This window comes from Cyprinus carpio, chromosome A9 (genome assembly GCF_018340385.1).
Source record: "Cyprinus carpio isolate SPL01 chromosome A9, ASM1834038v1, whole genome shotgun sequence".
NCBI classification, from domain to species: domain Eukaryota; kingdom Metazoa; phylum Chordata; class Actinopteri; order Cypriniformes; family Cyprinidae; genus Cyprinus; species Cyprinus carpio.
The window spans coordinates 19,986,172-20,011,093 of NC_056580.1; the positions used below are offsets into that span (position 1 = coordinate 19,986,172).

At 35.9% G+C, this 24,922-nt stretch overlaps 3 protein-coding genes across 9 annotated transcripts; all 3 read right to left on the reverse strand.

Moving 5' to 3' along the window:
* Positions 1 to 482: 482 nt before the first annotated feature.
* On the reverse strand, positions 483 to 8,521 carry LOC109070305 (UPF3A regulator of nonsense mediated mRNA decay). Of its 3 annotated transcripts, none has more exons than XM_019086880.2 (11): positions 8,372 to 8,521; positions 7,582 to 7,688; positions 7,382 to 7,488; positions 7,130 to 7,228; positions 6,878 to 6,988; positions 6,426 to 6,481; positions 6,193 to 6,351; positions 5,717 to 5,850; positions 4,783 to 5,068; positions 4,402 to 4,479; positions 483 to 1,610 (listed from the first exon to the last, which is right to left on the reverse strand). In XM_019086880.2, exons 1-11 carry the CDS (start codon positions 8,510 to 8,512, stop codon positions 1,446 to 1,448), a joined length of 1,443 nt encoding a protein of 480 aa, XP_018942425.1. In that variant the 5' UTR covers positions 8,513 to 8,521; the 3' UTR covers positions 483 to 1,445. The 3 variants fall into 3 exon arrangements, with proteins under 3 accessions (XP_018942425.1, XP_018942424.1, XP_018942426.1); XM_019086879.2 differs by having other exon boundaries at positions 4,783 to 5,071; XM_019086881.2 differs by lacking the exon at positions 4,402 to 4,479 and having other exon boundaries at positions 4,783 to 5,071.
* A 2,747-nt stretch (positions 8,522 to 11,268) lies between these two features.
* On the reverse strand, positions 11,269 to 19,391 carry LOC109076892 (cell division cycle protein 16 homolog). Of its 3 annotated transcripts, none has more exons than XM_042764038.1 (19): positions 19,142 to 19,391; positions 18,730 to 18,764; positions 17,668 to 17,722; positions 17,436 to 17,533; positions 17,236 to 17,274; positions 16,851 to 16,991; positions 16,450 to 16,609; positions 16,087 to 16,181; positions 15,654 to 15,787; positions 15,496 to 15,575; positions 15,360 to 15,409; positions 15,196 to 15,269; positions 14,435 to 14,560; positions 14,181 to 14,333; positions 14,041 to 14,104; positions 13,766 to 13,827; positions 12,011 to 12,146; positions 11,828 to 11,918; positions 11,269 to 11,731 (listed from the first exon to the last, which is right to left on the reverse strand). In XM_042764038.1, the coding sequence occupies exons 2-19, from the start codon at positions 18,733 to 18,735 to the stop codon at positions 11,487 to 11,489; spliced, it is 1,809 nt and encodes a 602-aa protein (XP_042619972.1). In that variant the 5' UTR covers positions 18,736 to 18,764; positions 19,142 to 19,391; the 3' UTR covers positions 11,269 to 11,486. The 3 variants fall into 3 exon arrangements, with proteins under 3 accessions (XP_042619972.1, XP_042619971.1, XP_042619970.1); XM_042764037.1 differs by having other exon boundaries at positions 18,205 to 18,764; XM_042764036.1 differs by having other exon boundaries at positions 18,205 to 19,391.
* A 153-nt stretch (positions 19,392 to 19,544) lies between these two features.
* LOC109076903 (DCN1-like protein 2) lies at positions 19,545 to 24,144 on the reverse strand. 3 transcript variants are annotated; one of them, XM_042764039.1, is made up of 7 exons: positions 24,056 to 24,144; positions 22,622 to 22,838; positions 21,486 to 21,654; positions 20,962 to 21,092; positions 20,780 to 20,862; positions 20,527 to 20,623; positions 19,545 to 20,379 (listed from the first exon to the last, which is right to left on the reverse strand). In XM_042764039.1, exons 1-7 carry the CDS (start codon positions 24,056 to 24,058, stop codon positions 20,300 to 20,302), a joined length of 780 nt encoding a protein of 259 aa, XP_042619973.1. In that variant the 5' UTR covers positions 24,059 to 24,144; the 3' UTR covers positions 19,545 to 20,299. The 3 variants fall into 3 exon arrangements, with proteins under 3 accessions (XP_042619973.1, XP_042619975.1, XP_042619974.1); XM_042764041.1 differs by lacking the exon at positions 24,056 to 24,144 and adding an exon at positions 23,903 to 24,046; XM_042764040.1 differs by lacking the exon at positions 24,056 to 24,144 and adding an exon at positions 23,015 to 23,038.
* Between the last annotated feature and the right edge of the window lie 778 nt (positions 24,145 to 24,922).

Genomic DNA, 24,922 nt, shown 5'->3' on the forward strand with positions numbered 1-24,922 from the left:
AAAACAGACTAAGAAGTAAAATTAAGGTAAAAAGTCACACCGTGAAAGACACAGGAAGACATTATGACTTGTTTTCTCAGTCTGAATGTGTGGGAACTAAAGGAGTAGTATGAGAAACTGCAAATTATATTAATTTCTATCTTTTCAGTCCAAACCGATTCTGCTTTAGAGTTGACTCACAAAGAGCAGACTTTAGCCGCTGAGCTGTTTTACAAGCAAAAGCAATAAATCTTAAGAAAACAGCCTTAAGTAAAAGTATTTTTATGTATTATTTGATTTGTAATTATGGTAGAATTTGGTCTTTTATCTTCGGAAATAACCTTACAAAATACTGAATTATAGAATTTATTATAGAACTTAATTTTATCAAATTATGTTTTTTGTTTGTTTGTTAAAAGCTATACATTGTTAAATTTAATCAAAGTGTATAAGTCAATGTTTAAGTTAAATGTTTAAAAGTAATAATAATACCATTCTAATAATACTTTATATAATCATATATCTTTATTGTACACAAATGGTCAATCCATCAAATACAGTATCACATTTTTAAAGTATTCTACAGAGTTCACTTTTTTTTGGGACTCAACAATAATTCTAAAAACCTGTATTTTTGTAGACTTATTTAATAACAGACGGGATCTTTACATGCAAATCAAACGTAAGGCATGTGACCCCATGTAGCCTCCTACCACTGAACAACTGCAATTTCTCAAAAACATGCACAGTGGTCAGAGACATCACAAAACATGTTATCTGACCAAACAGAAGACGATTTTAACAAACAATGTTGTTCTTTTTGGCCCGCAGGTAAAACGATGCTCTGAAAGTTGCTATATCCTGTTGTGAGCTGTATTTGTTAATACAAAAAAAAACCCACAATGTCTATAAATAGGGACAATACAGCCATCATTCAAAGGCATTACAGTGTGAAAGTCTAAAATTAAGAGTCACATGCTTAAATGTTTCATTAATACAATGTAGCATTTTTATATTCCTACAGAAAAAAATATGTTTCTGTTCCCCATCCCACATGACTTATATTTAAAACAGATTTCACAACACATACTGCTTTTCTTTACAGTAATATATATATATATATATATATATATATATATATATATATATATATATATATATATATATATATATATATATATATATATATATATATAAAATTTCTTGTACTACAAAAGGCATACAAATCTGATCTGAGGTAATATTCTCAATGAAGTGGTGTGAATCCTTGATAAGTGTACAGAAGCCGATCATTTTAATTTTATGACACTGTTGACTTTGTGTATAAATTATCACGTAGTTAATTCAATGCACTATACTCACACATTGACTAACAAGACAGAAACAAGGTTGATCTCTAGTGTTCTTTCTAATCTGGCATGACCCTTGCTTCTAAAAGTAGACTTCTTCCTGTTGTGGTATTTTTTTCAGTCATCAGCACTCTTCTCTGAGCCTGTACCAATGACCGTCTTGTAGCAGTGTTCTCCTCCGTGTTCGGGAGAGATTGGTGAGAAGTCAAACATCTTGTTCCCAGAGCCCATTCGCTTGCGATTTCTAGCACCAGGTTGGTACAGCTGCATTGCGGGTCGGTCCTGTGCCGTGAAATGAGTAAGACACAAAAGACAAAAGCAATACACTCATACGTCATACCACAAACACAGATTTTTCTCATTATAGGTTAGTCAAGAAAGTGCTATTCATGCATATATTCAATTTCATTCCCCTTCTGAATCACATTTCAGTTCAGACAACCAGCCATTGACAGCCCCTCAAAATCAATTCAGTCCATAACAAAAACATTATACTGCATTGTATCTGTTATGCACTTCTTTGCATTTAACAGTTTCGATTTGGTGATGATGGGGGTGACACATAATGGCTAAAGCTCAGGGCTAGTAACCGGAATACTGTTGCTATCATCACTTCTGAAAATAAGTGTATTGTAAGTCACTTAGGACAATATCATCTGCTAAATGACTACTTACTGAAATGTATAAACAGAATCCAGTATGTAAGATCATATGTATTAGTCTGTATACATGTAGGATCTGTTCCAAAACCAAGTGAAATGCCATTTACTGTCTACATAGGGAGCAGTCTTTTAAGACAACATCCTACATATGCTTAACACAGGCAGCAACTCACTTAAATAGTGCTCCTCATAAAAAAAAGCAAAGTAGACTCTCCTCTCATTTTAGTAGTTTGTGAAATATGTTGCTAAGCTAACATATTGGGAAAAATGTCATTTTTAGATATGATTAAATAAATGTTATCCACTCCTTTCACTATATAAGTATACATACAGTGTATACAAATTTAGTGGATAAAAATGGTTAAACTGAAATTTTTTATTCTTACTGTGTTTGAAAATTTTTTGGTTACGATTTTTTTGGTTTTTTGTTTTAAAGTCCTTAAACTTTTATTTTCAGGTTTAAAATAAATTTTTGAATTAAATTGATTTATTGTCTCTGAAAAAGCAAAATCTGAAATATTTTTTCTTCACTTTATGAAATAATGTTTTATTGTATCTGATTTTTCAATTTATTTAATGTTTTTTATTGAGTTTATGTTGTAATTTTTTTATATTTTAGGTTTTTTTTTAAAACTACATTTATAATTATATTTTTCTAACTATATTTTATCTTTAATGGACCCCCCCCCCATTTTTTATTTTAGATATTATATAATTTTTTATAATGTTATCTTTTTATATGATGTTTAAATATCCTTAATTTTTGTTTATTTCTAGGTTTAAATGAGTCGTTTTAATTTTTGTTTATTTTTTTTTTTTAATTTGTTTACGCAAAAAACACGATTCAACACATGCGTAGACAATTTCACATGCATGAAACCTAATGCACATACACACAAAAAAAATTCACGTACGTGAAAAAAAATATATACATTCACAAAAAAGCAATTCACATGCGCAAAATTAAAAAATATTCATAAAATACATTTCACAAATGCAAAACACAATTCGTAGATATAAAACTGTGCACAAAAACCTTTGAATGTTTAAAATGTACGAGTGTCCGAATAAAATCGTTTTTACGAATCCACTTATTTGTGTGTGTGTGTGTGTTTGAGACTTTTCCTGGCAGAGCTCTCTTCCCATGTCGTACTCTGCCAAAGATGCGAGCCTTACCATTCAAACAATCATATCATAAGCCCTGAGAGTGCATTTAGAAGCTCGCGGGCAATCGGGGAGAGACGTCAAGAGAAGCCCTGGCCCATAGAAGTCCTTGGCGTTTTACATTTAAAAAATACTATACAAAATAAATCAGAATACTTACTCCTGCTCACTCACGCCAAAGAACTCCCCGCTCAAGCTCGCCGTTTCTGCAAGATTAACGATGGGCAGTTTGCACGCACAAGCTACTAGAAGATTTACATCTGTCAACAGTTGCTGACGTCATCAAGCTTAGTTTGAAGTCTGCGCGTCAGAAACGGAAGTGCTTAAAAAATCGCTAAAAAATGGGCTTCCTTGTCTCAATTGAGTTCCAATTGGGTCGCTGTGTCCATCTTCAAATACTGTCTACATTACTGATGTAAAACTTAATTTCCATTCTAATAAATTATTGCGCAAAATGCGCAGAATCGGTGTTCCTTGAATGCACTCTCAGTGGCTTATGATTGATAGGTTGAATGGTAAGCTCGCATCTGGCTAAAGAGTACGACAGACCCACGGGTGGGAAGAGAGCTCTGACAGGAAAGTCTCAAAAACACACCCACACAAATCCGAGTGGATTCGTAGTAAATGACGATTTGTACATTCAGACACTCGTTACATTTTTTAAACATCAAGGTTTTTGTGCACAGTTGTATTACGAATTGTGTTTTGCATTTGTTGAATGTATTTGATGTATATAATTTTTATTTTTGCGCATGTGAATTGCTTTTTGTGAATAATTTTTTTGTCAAGCACGTGAATTTTTTTGTGTTACGTGAATTAGGTTTCATGCATGTTGAAATGTCTACGCATGTGTGAATCGTGTTGTTTTTGCGTTGAATTATATTTGAGACTAATCTGCTTCCATAGTTTGGGCATATCATTTTTATGTTTATTTCTAGGTTTAAATGAGTCGTTGCATCTCATTTATACATGAATCCCCCACACCACCTCTACATTGGAGGCATGATGCATACGATGCCTTAAAATGCTGCTCATGCAGGCAACTCACTACGTTTAGGAACAGAGCCGTAGTTTTCAGTTGTATAGGCTTCTTCTATTGGGAACCACTCCTCATCTGTGCCATTACAGCATTAGCAACATCCTACTGTCAGCAAGTACACCTGGCACTGTAAGGTGCGGGGCCTCTCAGTATACAGCATGTGTGGCATCCCCTCCCGTGGGTAGAAAGGCTCAAAAACTAGCTGTACCTTTGCTGGCAGAGCCCCTCCTATCTGGTCTGGCCCCTCAGACTGGGAAGTCCTTTTCTCCTGATGCACTAACACAGACTGAGAGACACGTTGTCTTCCGTCAATAATATTGCCAACAGCCAAATTACAGCTAACTACCTCAACACATAAGTGTAGGCTGTATTGAAAGCCCTGTGAGGGAGACAGATTCGTATTGTATTTCCCACAGACATAATGATGTATAATTAAACTACAGATGTGTAAATATTGAATGCATTAGTGGATTCATCTGCTACACAGACCGGACAAACTGACTGATGACAATAACTGTACATAATACCAGAACCAGAGCTGCAAATGGACTGTGGTTGAGATATCGCTACTCTACTGGCATTTATTTACCTTATTGCGAATCCGTTCTTTCCTGCTGCCCATGTCCTCTCGATCCTCTTTTCCCAGTTTGTCTCCAGCCTCTGGGCAGAAAGAATAGCCATGATGTTGGTCTTTCTTGGCTCTGTCCTGACAGTAGCCTTTACCCCATTTGGTCTCCTCCTTGCGTCGCATAAACTTGTCAAACTCGTAGTGATGCCTCTGTCGTTTGCGCTCCTCGTCTCTGCCGCGATGCTCTTTGTCCCTCTGGCGACGGCTGTGACCTTCCCGCTGCTCCTTGTCACTCTCAATTTGACTCCTACTACAGAGAGCCCACTTAATCAAATCAACCACTTCAATATGACTGTATAAATAAATGTATATACAGTGGGGTCCAAAAGTTACTAAATAGGAAAAATCTGCAAAATCTGATGATCGTGTTATCCAATGTGATTTGAGAATGATCTAAAGAACATGTGGCTCAATGGAGGAAAGAATATCTCACCATCTAAACAAAGAGTTCACATGATCAATGACAAAAATTGAATTGATTATTGACCAAGAAACAGCAGAATTTTTAAATTCTTCTTCATTTTAAGACATTTTTCAAAATGCTTAATTTGGACTTGGTTTAATCTATCAAGTTTGTTTATAGGATGGAGCTTGCAGTCGACTATATGAAAGGTGCGGTGTTTAAGAGAGAAGTCTGTTGTTTCACCGGAAGTTTGAGACTTTGATTAAGATCGAATTTAGATTTTTGATTACGAGGTCAAAAAAAGAAAATACTTCAACATATGCATGGATGAATCTTACACAATAAGATCATTAAGATGCATTCAGAAAACAAAATTTCCATTTTGTGCAAACTTTAAACGTTTTGTTTACTTCCAAATTCGAATTACAGAAGATTTTTAAACTCCACTGTATCTTTTATGGCAAGTAGGGGCAAGTTTAAGGTAGCACTTACTTATCCTTGGAATCCTTTGACTTCGTGTGTCCTGCCGGCTTTTCCCATCTGTTCTTCTCTGCCTCTCCACTGTCTGCTTTATCTTTCAGTCTGTCTGAGTCCACGTCATCGTCTCGATCACACTTCTTCAAAAGCTAAATGAGTCAATATGCAGATCTCATGTAATGACTGGTTTTTCAGTACAGTACTGATAACCACAGCTGAAAAACAGTCTCTCATGCTTCAGGGTCCAAAAATGAAGAAGTTCAAAGATTAAAGTAAAACAAGGTTTATTTGACAAACACAAAGGTAGATAAATCCAAATACGAGGAGGAAATGTGAAAATAGAAGTGAAGTGAAAACAGAGCAACTTAAATACAGGGCTATAATGACAAAAACCTGTGCTGATTAAATGAATCAAAATGAAACTAAGACCAAAATAACTGAAAGTCAGTGACAAAGTCATCGTCAAGGTGTGATATGGTTTTAAATCATACCTTGATCTTTATCTCCTTTTCAGAAAGTTTCTTCTGCTTTTCAGCCTCCTTCCGCTTTCGTCTCTCCTCTTCTCTCCGCTTCCGCTTCTCCTCTTCCCTCTGTCGCTTCTTTTCCAGTTCCCTCCTTCGCCTCTCCTCTCTTTTTTCCTCTCGTATTCTCTACGATTGAAAAGGATCATGAATATACAGTACAAAACCACAGTTTATAACATGCATTCAGATGGTGCTCTTACCTGTTTCTCTAATTTCTTGTTTTTGATGTATTCCAGCAAGGGTGTTGTCCTTTTGGCTACAAATAAAGTCACATACAGGGAAAACAGAGCTCAGTTAACAGCTCTGAAAACTGGTAGAGACTTGGACAGCAATTATTTTTTGTATTTTTTTAAGGAATGATTGTGTGTAATTTATATTGTAAAACAAAAAGTGAGAACACCTGTTATGTTCTAATTCAAGTAATGTTCACCACAGACATATTTTTAATCATCCATTAATATCCTCTATTTCAATAAAACCACAGCAGCCCATTACAAAATATCCTGCCAGTATAATAGAATAGCATTTCTCAACATCAAAAAGTGTTCTCATCAAAATGAACAAAGACCAGCTTTGTAATACTTCTATGTCCTAGACATAATACTTGTCATGTAAATATATTTCCTGTGCTAAACGATTTCCAAAACTGTACCTATGAGTTCTCGGGTTTTAGCTTCAATCTCTCCCAGTAGTGTTTCTGGATTGGCCATTGATTTCTCCTCATCACAAGAGTAATTTTCCAGAAATCGCCTGTATTCTGGGTCTGAAAAAATATTTTAATCAGAGATAAAGTGTTTAACAACTTGATTGGCTTTTTGCAGTATATACTTAACTCAGTAAAGTCACTTTTTATGAATACTTGAAATGTCTAAATAATATTTAATAAATTAAAAATTGTAAATACCTTCTTCAATAGTTCCTGCTTTAGCATCTTTCTTCTTTAACTTTTTCTTGGAAACTTTCTGAAATGGAGCAAATTCTACAACAGCTGGATACTCTTGGCCTAAATTTATATATATAAAAAAAATATATATAAAACAAATAGTATTGTAAGCAAATATTTTATGAAAGGCATTTATATCACCTTTATTATAGTTATAACTAGGATGGACTAGATTGAGGGAGAATAAACAGCAAAAAGAGGATAATTAATTACCTTTATTATCAATGAATACATAGCCATCAAAGCGATCTCTGAAAATAATGATATCCTCTGGGTTTTTGAAGTTGATGTATGCTCTTGAGAAGAGATGTGGGTATAAGCTGGGGAGGATAAATATATAAAGACACGCACATGTATCAAACGCTGACAGTGCTTCTGATCACAGTATATTCATATACACAAACCAAACAGACCTCTGATCAGCGGGGAAGAACTCAAAATAGTCAAAAGTTGGAAGAGGACTCAGATGCTCCTCGAGCTGGTCTTTTGATAAACTGGGTGGCAGTCGGCGTATGACAACCTATATAAAAAGAAGCATGTATAAAGAAAATTGTAATAAAAAAAATCTACATCAAAAGCAAGACCAGCACCCACAATTACAAATTTATAGTTGCAAATATTAGAAATAAAATGGCAATGACAATAATCGTGCATATATGATGTGAGCACAACATTGCATTAGAGATAAAAAGAGGCCTGACTAGTATACAGTACTAAATAAAAGCTGAAATATTAATAATGAGGAGGGGCTGTGAACATTTCTCATTTCTTCCCTTATTACAGTCTAATTTGATTGAGGAGTACACAGTTCATGTGCATGAATCAAATAGAATAATTTATCGTGCTTTTGTGTCATTTTAATGATTAAAAAATCTAGTCACCATGAACAAATGCATGGTAAAGAACAGCACATTATTTGAATTTTCCATGTGTTCCAAAATGTAAGTCAAACGTGAGTGTGAGTAAATGTTACACATATACATTTGAATTTTCTAAAATACCTAAATATTCAACGCCTGGACTATAAAATCCATCCAAAGGGGTATTTGTGTACGACGTGATTGATGCCAGCGGGATCTTCGTCTCGAACTGCTGGCTGTCCTGCGTTTTCGCTGTCTGTGGTGCTGAATCCCGTTCCCTCCATCATCATCATCATCATCATCATCACATTCTCCCAACCTACCAAACAACTGCGCCACTTACCTTAGTGAAGGTCTCCTTTTTTTCCTCTTTGTGCTTCGGGTTCACCGCGACGTTGTCCTGCTCCCTCTGACACTCCCTGAACTGGATCTCGACGCTGCCTCTCTCCCTGCTTCCTATCCTCTGCTCCTTTTCAGACCTCATATCTCCATTTCGCCCTCTTCGGTCTCTGAGATCCGCAAACTCTCGCGGGAATTCACCCAGATACCGCGAGGCTTGCACGTTGGTGTTTATTCTCTTGTCATGTCAAGAGGAATATGTTTCGTTGCATTTTGTTTAAACATTTTTTTTTAAAGTTAAACAGAATATGGTTATTTGGACATGATATATTTGGAGATACAAATTAATATTACTATAGTTTGCCGTTTGTTATGGGTAAAACAAGTCTCTTCCTTCCAGCAAGGTGGAGGGCTATAAAAACAACGACCATGACTGTCATCGTTTAGTGCCGGGTGCCGCGCTGTCGTCCTCGGAGTCGCTGTCAGTGCTGCTCGGCTGAACGCATGGTCGATCAGAACCGAACGGGCTGCCGGTGCTGACTGTGCTCCAGGCGTCCGGGCTGCTGGGCTGACTCACGGAGCGCCCGTGATAATCATGACTAGGAACTGCAAGAAACACGAGACCACAATCCATCTTCAAACGGATCTCTGTCCATGTATCTACATTCTGTTCCATTCCATTATTTATCTGCGTTTACGAAAGCACAATTCATCCATTAAGTATAAATCCATCTATACAGATATAAAGTAAGTTTATTGTCAAAAATGTAGGCCTACCCTGTCTATCTACAAAAGTAGATCCAACTGTTTATTTATCTGCAAAAGCAGCCTATCCATTCGTCTTCAGAAATATATCCATCCATCTGCGAAACTACTCCATATTTATTAGTCAAAACAAATGTGTCTTACCATCTGTCTAACAAAAGTAACTTTCCACAGCTAGACCTATATTTATCTGCAAATAACCATCTGTAGGAAAAAGCATGCATATGTCCTTTCATTTATTTATCTGCAAATATATCCATCATCTGCATACATAAACTTTATCATTCAAAATATGATCTGTCTATAAAAGTACTATCCACCCATTTATTAAATGTGTCTATTTACTTACTGTTTCCACATATATCTGCAAAATTATCAATCCTTCCATTAATCTATATGCAAAAAGTATCTATCCAACCATTTACTTGCACAATTCAGATCTGCAAAAGCATCCATAAGCAAATCCATCTATCTAATTCAGATCTGCAAAAAAGCACTATTTATTTCATTTATATGTTTGTTCTGCTGCAAACGCATTTATCCATTCAGTAATTATTTTTATCTATTTTTATTTTTCTAATCCAAAAAAGTATTGACCCAACTCAATATTTAAGTGTCTTTAACCACTAAAAGTAACATTTGATGCAGTGCAATTACGGTGCTGTCACAGCATCAACATTTAGGCTTAATTTCCATTGGCTATTGTCAACAGCATAGCAATGTAAACGTACAGCGTAGCTTCCCACCTCAATAGCAGCAAGTGATTTGCAATACAAAATACAATTATGTACAGTAAGTACACTGTTCCTAGCATTTATTTTGAAGTTAAAGTCTCCTAATATAAAGTGGGACCAAAATCAATTGCTTTGCAAATACATTTATTCATTCATTTACTTACATCTATGTACATTATTTCCTCTGAGCATCACTATATATTTAAAGGTGTTGTAGTGTGTAATAACTATGTCTTACCACTGAGAAATGTTTGCTTCCCGCTGGCCGTCTCAAGGCAGAGCTGAGGTGAAGGCCTCTCTGGTGTGGAAATGGAGCTCTTTAAACTGGGCACAAATGTGGAACAGGTGTCCAGATCTCGACTCACGCGCACATGCGAGTAGGTGATGTTGGATTTGGATGGTGTGCAGCCCATGACTAATTCTGCTGCTCACAAGCCAGCTTCCATCTGGGGAGCATCCAGAATGACACAGCCTGCACATTTCAGTGGAACCAAACAAAGACACTTCTGCTGTACTTCTGGGGCTGATTTGAAAGACCCCATGACGTTCCTGATGCACAATTAGGAAGGAGGTGCCTGATGCCCCCTTGAGAGGGGCTTTGAATGCAGCAAAATAAATGAATAAATAAATAAAAAATCAGGAACACTTTAAAATAACTTTCAGTGGTAACATCAACATACACTTTTGGTCAAAAGTTTGGAATGAAGCAGTTATGCAGCTTCAAATTTTTGTGGAACTATGATACATTTATACAGCATTTATTTGTTCTAGAATTCTTTTGGAACTCTATTAATGTCTCACATTTGATCAATTTAATGTGTCCCTAATAAATTACATTTTAAAATATATTAAAATAGAAAATTATTTCAAATTGCACTAATATTATACTTCACATTTCTGTTTTTACTGTATTTTTATCAATTAAATACAGCTTTGGTGAGAATAAGAGACTTCTTTCAAAAACATAAAAAAAAAAAATCAACACTTTTGAGCGGCAGTGTGCAGTTATCACATAAATAATATTAATTATCATATTCTTGTATTTCACTACTGATCTAGTTGGACAAACTAACTTAAAGTTTTTATAAATCTTTACAAATACAAAGTTAATAAATGAATCTGTGGGCTGATTCTGGTGACTGGCACAAGAAATGCACAGATTTCCTTGCATTCACAACTTCAGACACAGATTTGAGCTAACTGATAAAATCAATGATCAAAGTCGTTGCAAGTAACTTCCTTTGGTTGACTTGACTAATGTCAGGGTTTTATAAACGAAATGCAAATGTCAGCAGATAATATAGTTTGACTGGCAATGTAAAAATCACATTTTGTTCAGCCTCATTCACAAAACTGCAAAAAAAAAACTTGTTTTAATACAGCACCAATGAGAATACACAAATCTGTGTAAAAATATGGATGCAGGGTTTATTGATTAAAATCATTGGAACCCTTTTGTATTCACTTCTTTACTTATTCATAGTAAAAAAAAAAAATCCACAGGGGTCTGACACGGCAGGGGTGGCGGATGGAGGGAGGGTGTGACGTGTCCTCTTCAGCATCACATTCTATCATCATCTCATGCTTAAAGTTCCTCTTTAACCTATCTATAGGTCTCAATCACGTGCTGTTGTCAGACATGGATGTCTCCAGCATCATGTCGCTCTCGTGCATGTCGCATTCTAAGAGGAAGCGCTGGAAAGCATCACTTTGTTTGTCAGCGTTGAAAGATGGCGTTTCCAGGCACACGTTCACCTCTTCTACGGGTTGTGGTCTGCTCTCATTGCCGTCAGCAGAAGTGTTGAGCATCTTCATCAGCGCAGGCGTGCTCAGGGTCTTTCTCACTTTGTCTTTAATATCAGTTCCTGCAAAACAACACAACTAAATAGTTGCAAAGACACCCTGAATCTGTAATTTCCGAATTAGATGCTGCATATAAAGCATGTGGACGGTTGTCTTACCGATATAAGCATCTGAATCGCTGATATACATCTCAATGCAGTGACCCAGCATGGTTACGGAAAATGTGTCATCTCGTTTAAGACCAAGTGCCTAAAGAAGGAGTTTATATGTTTGAAGTACATCATAACTGAATATAAAGGGGTCATATGATGCAATTTAAATTATACATTATACATTCTCACAGTGTGAAAGTAGTCAATGGCACTCTCAAAATCTCCCATGAGGCTGTGCACATAACCAATGGATGAGTAAGTTGAGGCATTCTGTGGGATGAGGACCAAAGCTTGCCTGTGGTATTCGAGAGCCTGCTCGTACTTCCTACACAAACAAGATGAAAGCAATCACTGACCTGTTTTTTGTCTATTGCAATAGATAAATGTCTAGAGTAGACAAAATCACTTGACTTGAGAATCTAAACACGTATTTAGTGTTGGATGTTGGGTCTAATTTGCTGATTTTATGTACGCTCAGGTTTCAGTTCTGTGTAGATGAAATGCTCAATGTGTGTGCTGTTTTCAGATGTGGCTATAAATGATTAAATACTAGGAAGCAAAACCAAACTCAATTCAATAGGCAAATATTGCAATGAAGTTGCTATGCTGTAGATTTAGAATTCTGAACATTCTATCAATAAAACTGGCAAATGGAAATTTACAAACTTTAAAAGAAAATCTCTCTCCCTATATATATATATATATATATATGTATGTATATATATATATATATATATATATAGTTTATATATATATATATATGTATGTATCTATGTATGTTTTTTTTTTTTTTTTTTTTTTTTTTTTTTTTTGTATGTGTATATATAATATATATATATATATATATTTATATATATATATATATATATATATATATGCAAAATATTTATATATATATATATATATATATATATATGCAAAATATATGCAAATATATACTAACAGACTGTATGTGAATTATTTGCAGAAGTTTGTAGGGTTTTAGAACAAATCATTATATTGATACGGTCCAAACAATCAAAAACAAAAGAAATAATTAAACAACCATTTATAACTAAAGAATCATGAGTGGAATGATCTTCAAGTGTGAACTGCAAACCCTTTGATATCCAGTGGGTAGACATGCATAATTCATGAAACACTAGAGTGACAGAACAAAACAAGCACTCTATTAAAGTGGAGAAAACAAGACACACAAGAGAGAAAGGATGCCATGTGACCATGCCCAGTTCAAGCTCTTCATTAAAATACCACTCTTGACCATTTTAGAAGCAGACACTTTTTAGTCACAATTCCAGATTAGTGCGTCACTATGGCACAGATTCTGTCTATTTTAACTGGGATATAACGAGGTACTATAGCTGCAATATTTGCCAGTAGTATAGTTTATGTACACTACCATTTAAAAGTTAGGGTTTGGTTAGAATTTTGTGTACTGTCTCTTACAACAATGCAAAATTTATTTGATCAGAAATGCAGTAAAAAATAAAATAAAAAAAAGTTAATGTGAAATATCATTATTATTATAAATAATATTTAAAAAAAAAAAAAACCATATATATATATATATATATATATATATATATATATATATATATATATATATATATATATAAATATATATATATATTCCTGTGATGAAAATTCAGAGATTTCCTCTTATCAATGTTAAAATAATTTTTGTGAAAACGGTGATATTTTTTTAAGACTCTTTAATGAAGCTTTAAAAGAGCAGCATTTATTTAAAACAATCTATTGTAAGATTATAAATGTCTTTAAATGTTACTAATCAACTTTTTATACCTTTGATCAACAGAATGCACCCTTGATGAATAAAAGTTCTTTCAATCCCAAACATCTGAATGGTACTGTAGGTTATGAAAAACAGAAGCAAATGTTCTAAAAACTAAAATGTATAATAAAATCAGGATTCTTTCAACTTACTTCAATTTTCGACAGACATGGCCCAAATTGTTTAAGAGCGGCTCCCATTTATCTACTGTCACCTGAAAAGAAATAATTCATTAAAAGGACAGAACATTTTACAAGGGTATGATAAAGTCATTTTTTTTTTTATTTTGACACAAATGAAAAGTCAATATAAGAAACTGTTTGTCTATTGGAAATTTGTGTAAAGAGGTGTTTTTATTGTTTCATCAGCACTCTGAACAAAAACAAGCATATAAATAACTAGATGATAGAAGGCAATGGGTGGTTACCTCATTTCCAATGGCCTTGATCTTATCCATAGCATCTAGAAACAACTTCTCAGCTGTTTTATAACTGCAACAAAACAAAGCGCTCATCAGCAAATCTTGTATCTGATGAATATAGTGAGAATGCTCTTTTAATCACTTACTCGCCATTTTGGAAGGCAACCACAGCTACCTCATGTATGACAAAGGGGTCCTCAGGTGCAATGCTGAGAGCCTGGCTAAAGAAACGCTCTGCCAGCTTGGGGTTGTTAGTGAGCCCATACTCCAAACCAATGTACAGCATGGGCAAGTGACATCTGTTCAAACAACGTCAGAAAAAACATTTCTGGCCTAAACTAGACGCCAATATTCTTGTCCTAATGAACTGAACTGTCACAAGCACTGCAGGTCTACAGACCCTTTCATGAGCTGAGCAGAAGTGAAGTACGCAGCCATGGCCTGATCATGTTCACTCTCCACAGCAAACGAGTGACCGTATGCGATCCATGCTGGTCCGTATGTGCGCTCCAGCGTGGTGGCTTTACTGCAGAAGGGGATTTTGATGTTAACCACAAGTTTCTTCAGCTACAAATCTACTGTCATCATTACGAAACCTTTTGTCAGATTTACCACAGAAACATATTTCACAAAAATGACCTCTATGGGAAACTGCACTAAAAAGTGGTTTTCCCCCGGAATATTTGCATTTATACAAAAAGTTACATCATTTGCTTATTTTGCATTTCTTTTTTAAAGATATGAGTGACTTCCTTTGTAAGCAATATATGTTAGACAGCATTATGTGGCAATTTCAGTAAAATATTTGAATGTAATTGAAAGAAGTCTCTTATGCTCATCAGGGCGGCATTTATTTGATCAGAAATACAGTACAAACTGTGATTAAATATGATTTTAATAATAACTTTGTTCTATTTTAATATATTTTGAAATGGAATTCTTTCCTTTGCAGGCAAAGCTGAATTAAGCAGTTTTATCATCATTTATTTGACATGTTAATTTTTGTAACAATCTAAAAGCCTTTACATTCAATTTAATGCATCCTTGCTCAATAAAGTAATCATTTTATTTAAAAAAACAAAACAAAAAAAACTACAATTTACTGACCCCAAATTTTTGAACGGAATTGTAAGTTCACAATGCAACTAAATACAGTCATACCTGAGATACCGCCTTGCGTGTTCGTTTTTGTGTCCAACCATGAGGTAGTAACAGCCAACGGCAAACCACGAAACCTTGAAACGGTTCACAGAGGAAGAAATGATAAGAAAGCAATCACATGAAACGTAGCTGAAACTTGTGTTATGAAAGAGAATCTAACTCACCGGATTGCTGGGATACAAATCCACCAGTTTATGAGACAGGTAAAACAACTCTAGACACAGCGGATGATAAATGTTATGATTCCACATTAAAAGTCAACACTTTAACTAAAGCTAAAATCAATATTTAGTCTCATACCATTTGCTTTGCTCAGCTCAACAAGGGTTCCTATGTGCACTGGTAAACAGTTAGCATGAAATGGGTCTTTCACCATTACCCTAGATTAAAAAAAAAAAAAAAAGTTCCCTAAATGTAAAGTCAAACATTAGAAATCAACGTCTGTTTTGCAGACTTACATTGATGTAAGAGAGTAGCACATTTTAAAGTCACAGTTGTAATAATGTCGCTCTGCGAGGGAGACGACAACATCCAAGTTGTCCTGGAGACCGTTGACTATTTCTGGGACGACCATCTCGCTAGGTTTGTTATACTGGAAAAGAAGAGTTGCTGATTAGCTCTTCAATGAGCACTTCAAAACCATTGACTGAATAAATAGGTACTTCAGATTCTCCTCGTAATTTGTGCATGTTCTTTTTTTAACCTGAAGATTAAACAACAAAATCAGGAAAAATAATGAACAGCATCTGATACACATGATGGCGTGAATGTTCAATCAATGCTATTTCGTATGTAAATCATGGCAAACCATCTTTGGTACATTATTTTTTTTTTTTCTTTTGTCCTAATTTAACCTTATGAGAGTTTAGACGACAAAAAAGTCCCTCTTACCTTCTTTAACTTATTTTCAAAAAGGAAACGCAGCAATTCCACTTCCTCTTCTGTACACTGTTGACTTAAGGGTAGAGAATCCAAGAAATCTTTTTCTACAACAAAATAACATTTTATAAATTTAAAAGCATTTATACATTATATCTGAAGTGACTTTCAAGTGAAGACTATTATGACACAAGCAAATGGCAATATGTCAATACAATTTCAACAATACACTTAACAAAATTGCTGTTACGAATTTATATTTATCCATTTTTTTTCGTTTGGTCCACTAACAATGTTAGTTAAGCTGTAAGCAACTTTATGTACAAAACCAGACAAATTCATAAACTGAAAGAAAATATGAAAAGCTTCCCTCACCCTCTTGGGCGGTCAGCATGTGATGGGACGTCAAAAGGTCAAAGGCTTCAAAGCAGTAGACGTCCAGTTTCAAGGCCTCTTTGTAGCTAGACGTGGCTAGGGGTCTGTTGTCCATGGCATCATAGATCTTCCCCCGCAGGAGACAGATGGAACTATTGATCTGAGAGAAAAGGCCACATGGAGTAAAAGATCCAGACAAACTATTCAAATACCAAGTTTATTTTTTAAAGACCAACTGGACTCATTCATTCAGGTACAGTCCAAATATCAAAAATAAAACATAATAAGTCAAGAAATAACCAAGGAAACGTTCCAGAAATCAGAAAAAAAAAATCCAATGTCATCTTCATCCTGGAGAAGGCCAGAATAAATGAATAAATAAATAAAAGAGTTGGGCTTACTGAAGCAGGAGACATTTCCCATTCCTTTACGGTTTCCTTTGAGCCATTATCCTCCTTTACGTTCTTCTCCAATATTTTTTTACTGGCTGCTTCCTCCATGTCCAGTATATCCAGAGCTTGTTGATATTCTTTGGCAGCATACTGAACATTACAAATGGATTTACTGATTATTTCCTTATTAAGTTTTCCGAACAATTGGTCTGTCAGTCAAATGCATCACCCCTTGCATGTTCATTTATTAAATATTTTGGCTAATCTGTTTATGTTTGCTCAAAAACGGCAAATATTTATACTGTATATGTATTTTTTATATTATATACAATAACACATTATTACAATATTTGATTTTATGTCACAAATTCACGGCATTAAAGTAAATACTCACATGACATCTTGCAGCTAGATACTGACAGGCTCCATATAACTGGGAAACAAAAAACAAAAATCAAGCACCATATACGTCTTCATTAATTAATGCACTTCAAAATGGAAACATTTTCCAATTAAGTTTTTGAAGGACTGCAACTCTGAGACCTCAGAATATTTGTTACTACTAGAGTCAGCAGATCAAATCAATTATCTCACCTTGTCAAGTTTGCGAGATCTGAGCGCATGAGAGGCTCTGTGATACTGTGCGGTCAAATAAAGGCACTGTGCTAACCAATAAATGTCTTGAGGATCTTCTACAAGAGATTAAACAGCCTGTGATTAATATGCATTTAAGAGTCAAAGTAATTTATTTAACACTAATATGCATTTTATCTAAGATTTTCACTGACAGTATCCATACAATGTTCAGGAGGATGAAGACACTTACCATGTGATAAGGATGACACCTTGTCAGCCCAGAACAGAGCACTTTGATACTGTTGCTATAAAACAGATCATGCAACAATTTGAGGTAAACATCATTTCATTCCTATTTTGATATTTTCACTATTAAGATCAAACTGGACTTTTATTTGGCAGTCAGCATATATAGATGCTCATTTAATCATATTATTGCAGTTTGACGTGTGCACGCCCTCATAGAGTTTATACTACCGGTTTATTTCTAAGAATAAAACAGTCCAAAACAACATGATGTCATATCTATTAACAATCCACAATTCTGTTGTTTAAATGTAAATTAAGAAGCTTTTAAACCTGTTAGCATGAAAGTCACCTGGCTAGCTTCGAAAATGCACCCAGTTGTTCCGAACTTACTATACTAACTCTTAACTTTTCCATTTTTTAGAATATTCCGATTACGTAGTATCATATAAACCGCTTTTTAAAAACATATTAATACAATCTTATCTGGTGTGCAAATTAAAGCTACAGTGTTGATGCTAAAGATACTGCTGATTCCTACCTGATCAATGTAGTGTCTCACTCTTTTACGAAGCCTGTCAAGATTCATGGTGATTGTGCCGTTTGTCAGATACAAAAAACTGTCATTCTTGTTGCATGCAATAGATTGAAAATGAGTTTTGTACGACTGAACCTCTCAATGTAGATTGAAGCCCGCGGTTAGCATACAACGTGTGTGCCATTGATAACATTCCGTAGAGAAACGAGGATTTTCGTGAAGTTCCGTAATTTTATTTATTATTTGTATATGGATTGGAAGTATCAACGAAGTAATACAACAAAAAGCAATTTTCAGTGAAAATACATATTTACACACTTAGAATATTATAACATACATATAAACACACATAATAAAAAGGCAGCAATACATAGATGCACAAGCTCTCAAACGTGTACGTGAAGCCTCTTTGGGTTTTAAACACATTGCCGCTCTCTTGTGGTACACAGTGAAATCGCATTACAAGTTCATTTCCGCCATTAAAGGAGTAGTTTACCCGAAATAAAAATTCTGTCATCATTTACTCACCCTCATCTTGTTCCCGATTCACAATACTCTCTTCTCTGTGGAGGACAAATATTGAGAATTTCAGGCAGAATGACAGCCTAACATCTCATGTTCCACACAAGAAAGTCATACATGATCATACTGTCACCAACTTAAGTGATATAAAGTTATTTTACTGTGTTCGATTGCTTCTATCCACTAAAACAACAGATCAGCCTGTGATGTGGAACTCTGAGATTGACTAAAGGATTGAAAAAAAAGCTACAAAAGGTTATAATATTATTGGAAAAGCTTTAGATCTTTCTATAGACATTACGTTCTGTTGAACAGAATGGATGAAAGACACACCGGACACAATCCAGGCCTAACTGAGCAACAGAAAAAAGAGTGAAGATGTCACACGGGTGACCAAGAGGTCAGCTACAGTACTGACCGCGACGCAGAGCATTTTGGCTGACATCAATATTCTCAGCACTGCAGATTTGGCACTCATCCATGAGAAGGAAACCACTTCTGAAAAAGATGAACATTACATCATGCCTGAAAGATTTAGAAAAAAATAATTGTGGTCTCAGGACACTAAAATTAACTTCCATATCCTGAAGTTTCGGTGCAAACCAAACTCTGTCCCTACCATCTTGCTCTAGGGTTGCTTTTTAGTGATTTATGAAGTGAGATATTAATATTCTGTAATAATAATTTTGATTCAGATGCATGTTGAATTTTTTGACACTAATGGGAGAAAGTTTCATAGTGAAAGCTCGCAAAGCCTCTTGTTGTCCAAGGATAGATGCCCTGTTAAAGAATAACAGGGTTGTTAGAGATCGAGAAGAACATAAAGGGCAATAATTTATTTCTTAACATAAATCTGGTAAACAAAATGAAAAAAGAGTAACACTGAACCGTGTTGTTACAAGTTCTGCAACAGGGTAGATGACACATTTGACCTAAAATCACACAAGATCATGGTATGGAGGCATCTTGTTTTGACCACGCCTTTCTATCATATTTCATATAATAAAACATTACTGATAATACATTTCTCTCTGTACATACTGTAGATACAGTATTTTACAACTGTAACAATAGTGCTGGTGTGGTGAGCCACATGCTGTGCTGCCCATGAACGTCTGGCTTAAAATGCGGACATGATCAGCATCAAGTCCTGCATGAGATACACACCCAGACAGATGGGTACATAATCTAAAATGAAACTGGAGAGACTATTCCATAATTCATACTGTGAGGAGTGGATAGGCAATGAGGACTCGGCCCTATAGAGTGACACTGATTGCTATGGAGATGAGGTACTAGGTTCGAAGTTATCCACCCAAAATCTCCAAGGGTTTCAGGCTAGAATAGAGCCACCAGTGCAAATATAGCTGGCCATGTGCATTTGATGGCTCTATAAGAAATCTTGAGTTTCGCACTCTTGTCCTTCCTGTGTGATGTGTGGACGTCTGAGTTGTCTTTTCCATCCTTCCTTTTGCAAAGCTTGTCGGTTTCAAGTGTTTCTCTTAGTTCTCTCTTATTATGCTTATAAGTCTTTAAAAAAACTACAAAGTCAATGAGGCGACCAGCGGCAGCGTTACTATACAGTTTTGCGTTTTGATCCCGTCACAATTGGCCGAGCATATTCCACAAAGTCGTCGATGAGAACAGGCCATGCTCCTGAAACAAAACCGAACATGACATGATTAAATCCAGCATACGCTATATGAGTAAAGACAGCCAATTTATAACTTCAAAACCAATCACTAAAAATTTGTTCCGCATATTAGCTCACAAAACACAACAAAATTGGATACTGTGTGTCACCTTCTTCATCATAGTTTGACATGTCATCTGCAATCATGTTGCCGAAATCCAGAAGCAAGTTCCACGTGTCTTTGGGAATTGATCGCTTATGATGCTCCCACAAAATAAGGGCAGAGACCAGAGAGCATCTAAATTAATTGCTAAAGGAAATGATTCCACTATGTGGTTAATGTGTTGCGTAGCAGCCAGAAAACCCATTTTAATTTGTATTCGTGCTAAACAGGGTCAAAGGGCCAAAGCTATAATGAATTACCAATAAAAATCTATTCCAGAGGTCTAGGAACTTAAAACGTCCATCCAGAACCAGGTTCCAATATGCTACTGCCATCTCTAAATCTGAAATGGAAAAAGATGATTAATACAGACGACTGTTTATTCGGTATAAAAAACCAGAGTGAAAACTCACATTATCGCAGAAAGAAAAGGTGCTGTTACCTAAACCTTTTTGTCCAGGATTCTTGGCAAAGTTGAAGGTGAACTGGTAGAAATCTTTAAACTTTCCGCTGTCTTTCAGATCCTGTTCTAATCTGGGCAGAAGTGCTCGAAGTTTCTCCGGACTGTCACACCTGCAGATGAAATGAAACATTTAGGCTCGTCGCCAAGCTAATCACTGGCTCATTCACGCCACTCAAACAAAATTTGAAGATATGTATTAAAAGTGCTGTTAAGGACTACAACTTGACTTTTAACTACACAGCTTCTCCTAGCAAATCTGAACATGCAAAAAAGTCATTTGAGACACATCAAGCATTTCAAATGGGCTCATTTTTCTGTGGTTCTCATAGCCGAGGACTGTCACAGAAGGAGGCACGATTTTTAGTGATTTTGATGTGAGATATTCCCAAATGTATCTGATATGATATTCCCAAAGCACCTTTAATAATATAACCAGCCACCACACACCCCAAATATTGTCAACAGTACGCATGACTAAATAAAGAAATGATGTCATAGCCCACCCCAGCTCTGTCATGCCATCAATGAACTCTTTCTTGCTGAATTCACACTGTGTTGCCGCACGGAATTTCCATGCCACAACCAGAACACTGATGCTGGCTGGATCCAGATTGAGGTCATCACAGAACTGTTGAATTCCATCAATCCCAATCTTATTCTCATCCTGGGGATCTGAGGGAGAAGAGCAAAACACTTAGGTGACTTTTAAAAAAACAAGAACACAAGAGGTGTCGGTTTAGTAAAACCAACCATTCAGAGGCATTCAACATTTAAAGGTGCACGGAGTAAGTTTTTGTTTAGGCTTTGCCGGATCTTCTTCATCCCAGTGGTTTTGGGCTTTACAATGACATGTGAACGCATGAAGTTTGTTTATGAAGGTCCTGCCATTTTTCTTCACTCTGTGGCATGCAAGCTGCAGTTCTTGTTTTATTGCTCTAACAGGAACAGCTTGTTTAGACATTTTATTTTTCCACTGAAACTTTGGTGGAAAAACAAACTTAGTCGTATGTTTATGTTTGCTTAAAATCATAATGTATCAAAGTAAAGACAAAATAACTAGGACGGGGACTTGGTTCAATCCATCAGTTTTTGATTGGCTAGGCGAAGAACTGAATGTGAGCTTACAGTTGAATATGAGAAAAAGGAGGAGTTTATATAGTGAAATGGTCTGAGAAGTCTGCCAGTAGTCACCAGAGAGAAATTATGTAGTTTCATCGGAAGAGTTATGAAATTTTGATTAAACATTACAAAGTCAAAACATTTTTTTAAAAATTGAAGTATACATGGAAGAATTAGGATGTATTTCCATTCCATGCCAACTTTAAGCACCTTGAACTATATAAAGTAAACTTGTTGTTTTTATAATTAGTAACTCAGTGGAACTGTATGGCACAGCTGGTTGTGTGATCTCGAAATGACAGCCCCCATGGGAGTGCAAGCCACTCTGTACAGAAAAGTAAAATACCTTTACATTTGAATCATATTTCTCAAGTAATATGAAAAAATTTAATTGTATCAATTTATCAGTGAGATTTTGTTAATGGGAAACAAATTACTAAGAGGACCTTTATGCATGCAGTGTTGCTCCTAGGTACAGGACAGCAGGCATAATCAACATCAGAATTAGACTGAAACTCACCTTTATATCGATTGTAAAGCTGCTCCAGCTTTTTTCGGTCCACTGAGCTTTTCATGGATTCCTTGTGGTACAAATCTGGGTTCTGGAAGTAGTTGTCGGTGGCCACCTCTAGTTTCCAATCATTTTGAGTGAGGCAGTATACAGCGGTCTTCTCCCCGGCTTGAGTAAAGGACATGAACTGCCGTACCTTGTCCTTTTGGGAGGATTTTAGTTTATGCTGTGTGGACACAAAAGATATGCCCTCAGACATGAACTCAGACAGACGGAGAACTACACTCAGCAGCGTGTACAAACAGAAAGAGACACAAACGAACATACAGAGAGAGAAAATTGCACACATTCAGGCACAAGACTAAAGCGGATAACTGGAACAACCATAAACAAAGCACTGACCAAACATCCTGACCTATGTGGCAATATAAAAGGACATTCTACCGGTTATAGCAAGTTCAACTGAAGCACTGAGCATGTGAGGACCTGTGACAGGCCACTTGCGCTTGGCATGTAATATGAGATGGCAAGCTCTGGGCAGCCAGTGCAAAACAACCGGGTTACCCGACAGTTATTTCCATCGATGCACAGAAAGCTTTTTTTACTCTAGTTCTTAAAACAAGTTCAAAAGAACCATTCTGACAAAGGCCATCGCGAGACATAGAACCAGAACACAATGTGCAAAAAGTTTGATAGCCCACTCAAGACATGTTTAGAAGGTATTACAATCTGGAAAATAACCAGGCTACTATTAGGGGCTGGATTGAAAGAGCAGGGCTAAAAGACTGGTGTTTCATGGCTTGGTATGGATGTCACTTAACCCTCCTATTCTACTGACACTGACTGTCTGGTTGATTGGGGTCCCAGAGACCCCTATTTTGTATGGTGAAATCACTGTAAACATTTAAAAACATCAGTGATGTAATTGCATTTATCAGTCAGGTTTTAAACTTGGGGTCTCAATGACACCATAACAGAAATATGCTTTGTTTTTTTCATCATAACATCAAGTTGAAAGCTTGTTTCGAATTTCGAATTTTGCATTTTGGAAAAGTCATGACGTATAACCGGATTGTTCGATGTTAAGTCCGATTTTGATGTAGTGAAATAGGGCTTGGAGGGTCTCTAAAACCCAAAACAGAACATCAGGTTTAACAGCAACATGCTTGGCTAAAGCACAGAATAATATTAATTCTCAGATACATTATGCATGACACAGGACATGATTCCAGGACACATAAGCGGAAAGGTGACGCTACACGCTGAACTCCTTAAATAACAACAACTGACCTTCCTGCCAATCCAAAACACACACAAATTATGATCATTCTCGATGCGACACGCGCAGACAACAAGACGCGGGATATCTACGTTCGCCAGAGCTTCTTATTCGACAACAGAAGCAGAAAACGTCAGCAATATTTTAATTTCTATGTCACCTACCATTTTATCACCCGCTGTTTGACCAAATTGATACCCAATGCTCCCATGTACAACTGCGCATGCGTGTAGGCATCAAGGGAATGCGCTAGAACACAAGCGAGTCTGCGCGGTGAAACAGTTACGTATTGGGAGATGTAGTTCGTAAACGTGCGTTCTGTAGTTCGGCGAATATAAGACTGTGACTGAGTATAGTTAAAATCCATCTACCAGACATGAGTAGTAACAAATTAAAAGTAGTAAACTACATTCAACCACTTTTTCTGTATTGTGACAGTTGTTGAGCTGTTTCCGCTCTCTCGTAGGCTACAAACTATCATTTGAATCAATTCATTCAACTGAAATGATTCACTTATTCATCTGTAACGGAAAGTCTGATTCATTTTAGTAAATCGATTCGGTCAGACGGTTCATATCTGTTATGCATCTGTTCACAAAGATTTCATGCATTAATTTGAGATTCTGTCATATTTTTGATTATAAATATTTAGAAAGCTAGTTTCTACCAGATGGCTTCGCCCCTCTAAATGTTAGGCTCTTTAATTGTAAATGTATCATCATTGTATTGATCTGCATTATTTTCCCACCACAATTAGAGCTTTGATCATAAAATTAAGCATTTAATTATAATTTTACTAAGACATATTAGGGATAGTGACAATTGATCGACTGAAACTCATCGATTTACACAAGATATATGAATTTCATCTTACTTTTTGGCCAATTACAACAAATTTGGCACTCTGAATATAATTCAAGCCATCTTGTGATGGCTACTTTCAGTTTGCTCCATGTTACAAAGCTCAAATAATCTCAAACTGGTTTCTTGAACATGACAATGAGTTCACTATACTCAAATGGCCTCTAGTC

Coding starts and splice junctions, on each gene's coding strand:
- LOC109070305 (XM_019086879.2), bottom strand. CDS start 8,512: ATGAGGTCTGAAAAGGAGCAGAGGATAGGAAGCAGGGAGAGAGGCAGC. Junction 7,689..8,371: donor AAAAGGAGACCTTCACTAAG/GTAAGTGGCGCA, acceptor CTTTTTATATAG/GTTGTCATACGCCGACTGCC. Junction 1,611..4,401: donor GAGGGGCTCTGCCAGCAAAG/GTACAGCTAGTT, acceptor TTCACGGCACAG/GACCGACCCGCAATGCAGCT.
- LOC109076892 (XM_042764037.1), bottom strand. CDS start 18,252: ATGAATCTTGACAGGCTTCGTAAAAGAGTGAGACACTACATTGATCAG. Junction 17,534..17,667: donor GGTGTCATCCTTATCACATG/GTAAGTGTCTTC, acceptor AATCTCTTGTAG/AAGATCCTCAAGACATTTAT. Junction 14,561..15,195: donor CACGCAAGGCGGTATCTCAG/GTATGACTGTAT, acceptor CCCCTTCTGCAG/TAAAGCCACCACGCTGGAGC.
- LOC109076903 (XM_042764039.1), bottom strand. Junction 21,093..21,485: donor GATGGCATGACAGAGCTGGG/GTGGGCTATGAC, acceptor TTTCATCTGCAG/GTGTGACAGTCCGGAGAAAC. Junction 20,863..20,961: donor TCCTGGACAAAAAGGTTTAG/GTAACAGCACCT, acceptor TTTCCATTTCAG/ATTTAGAGATGGCAGTAGCA.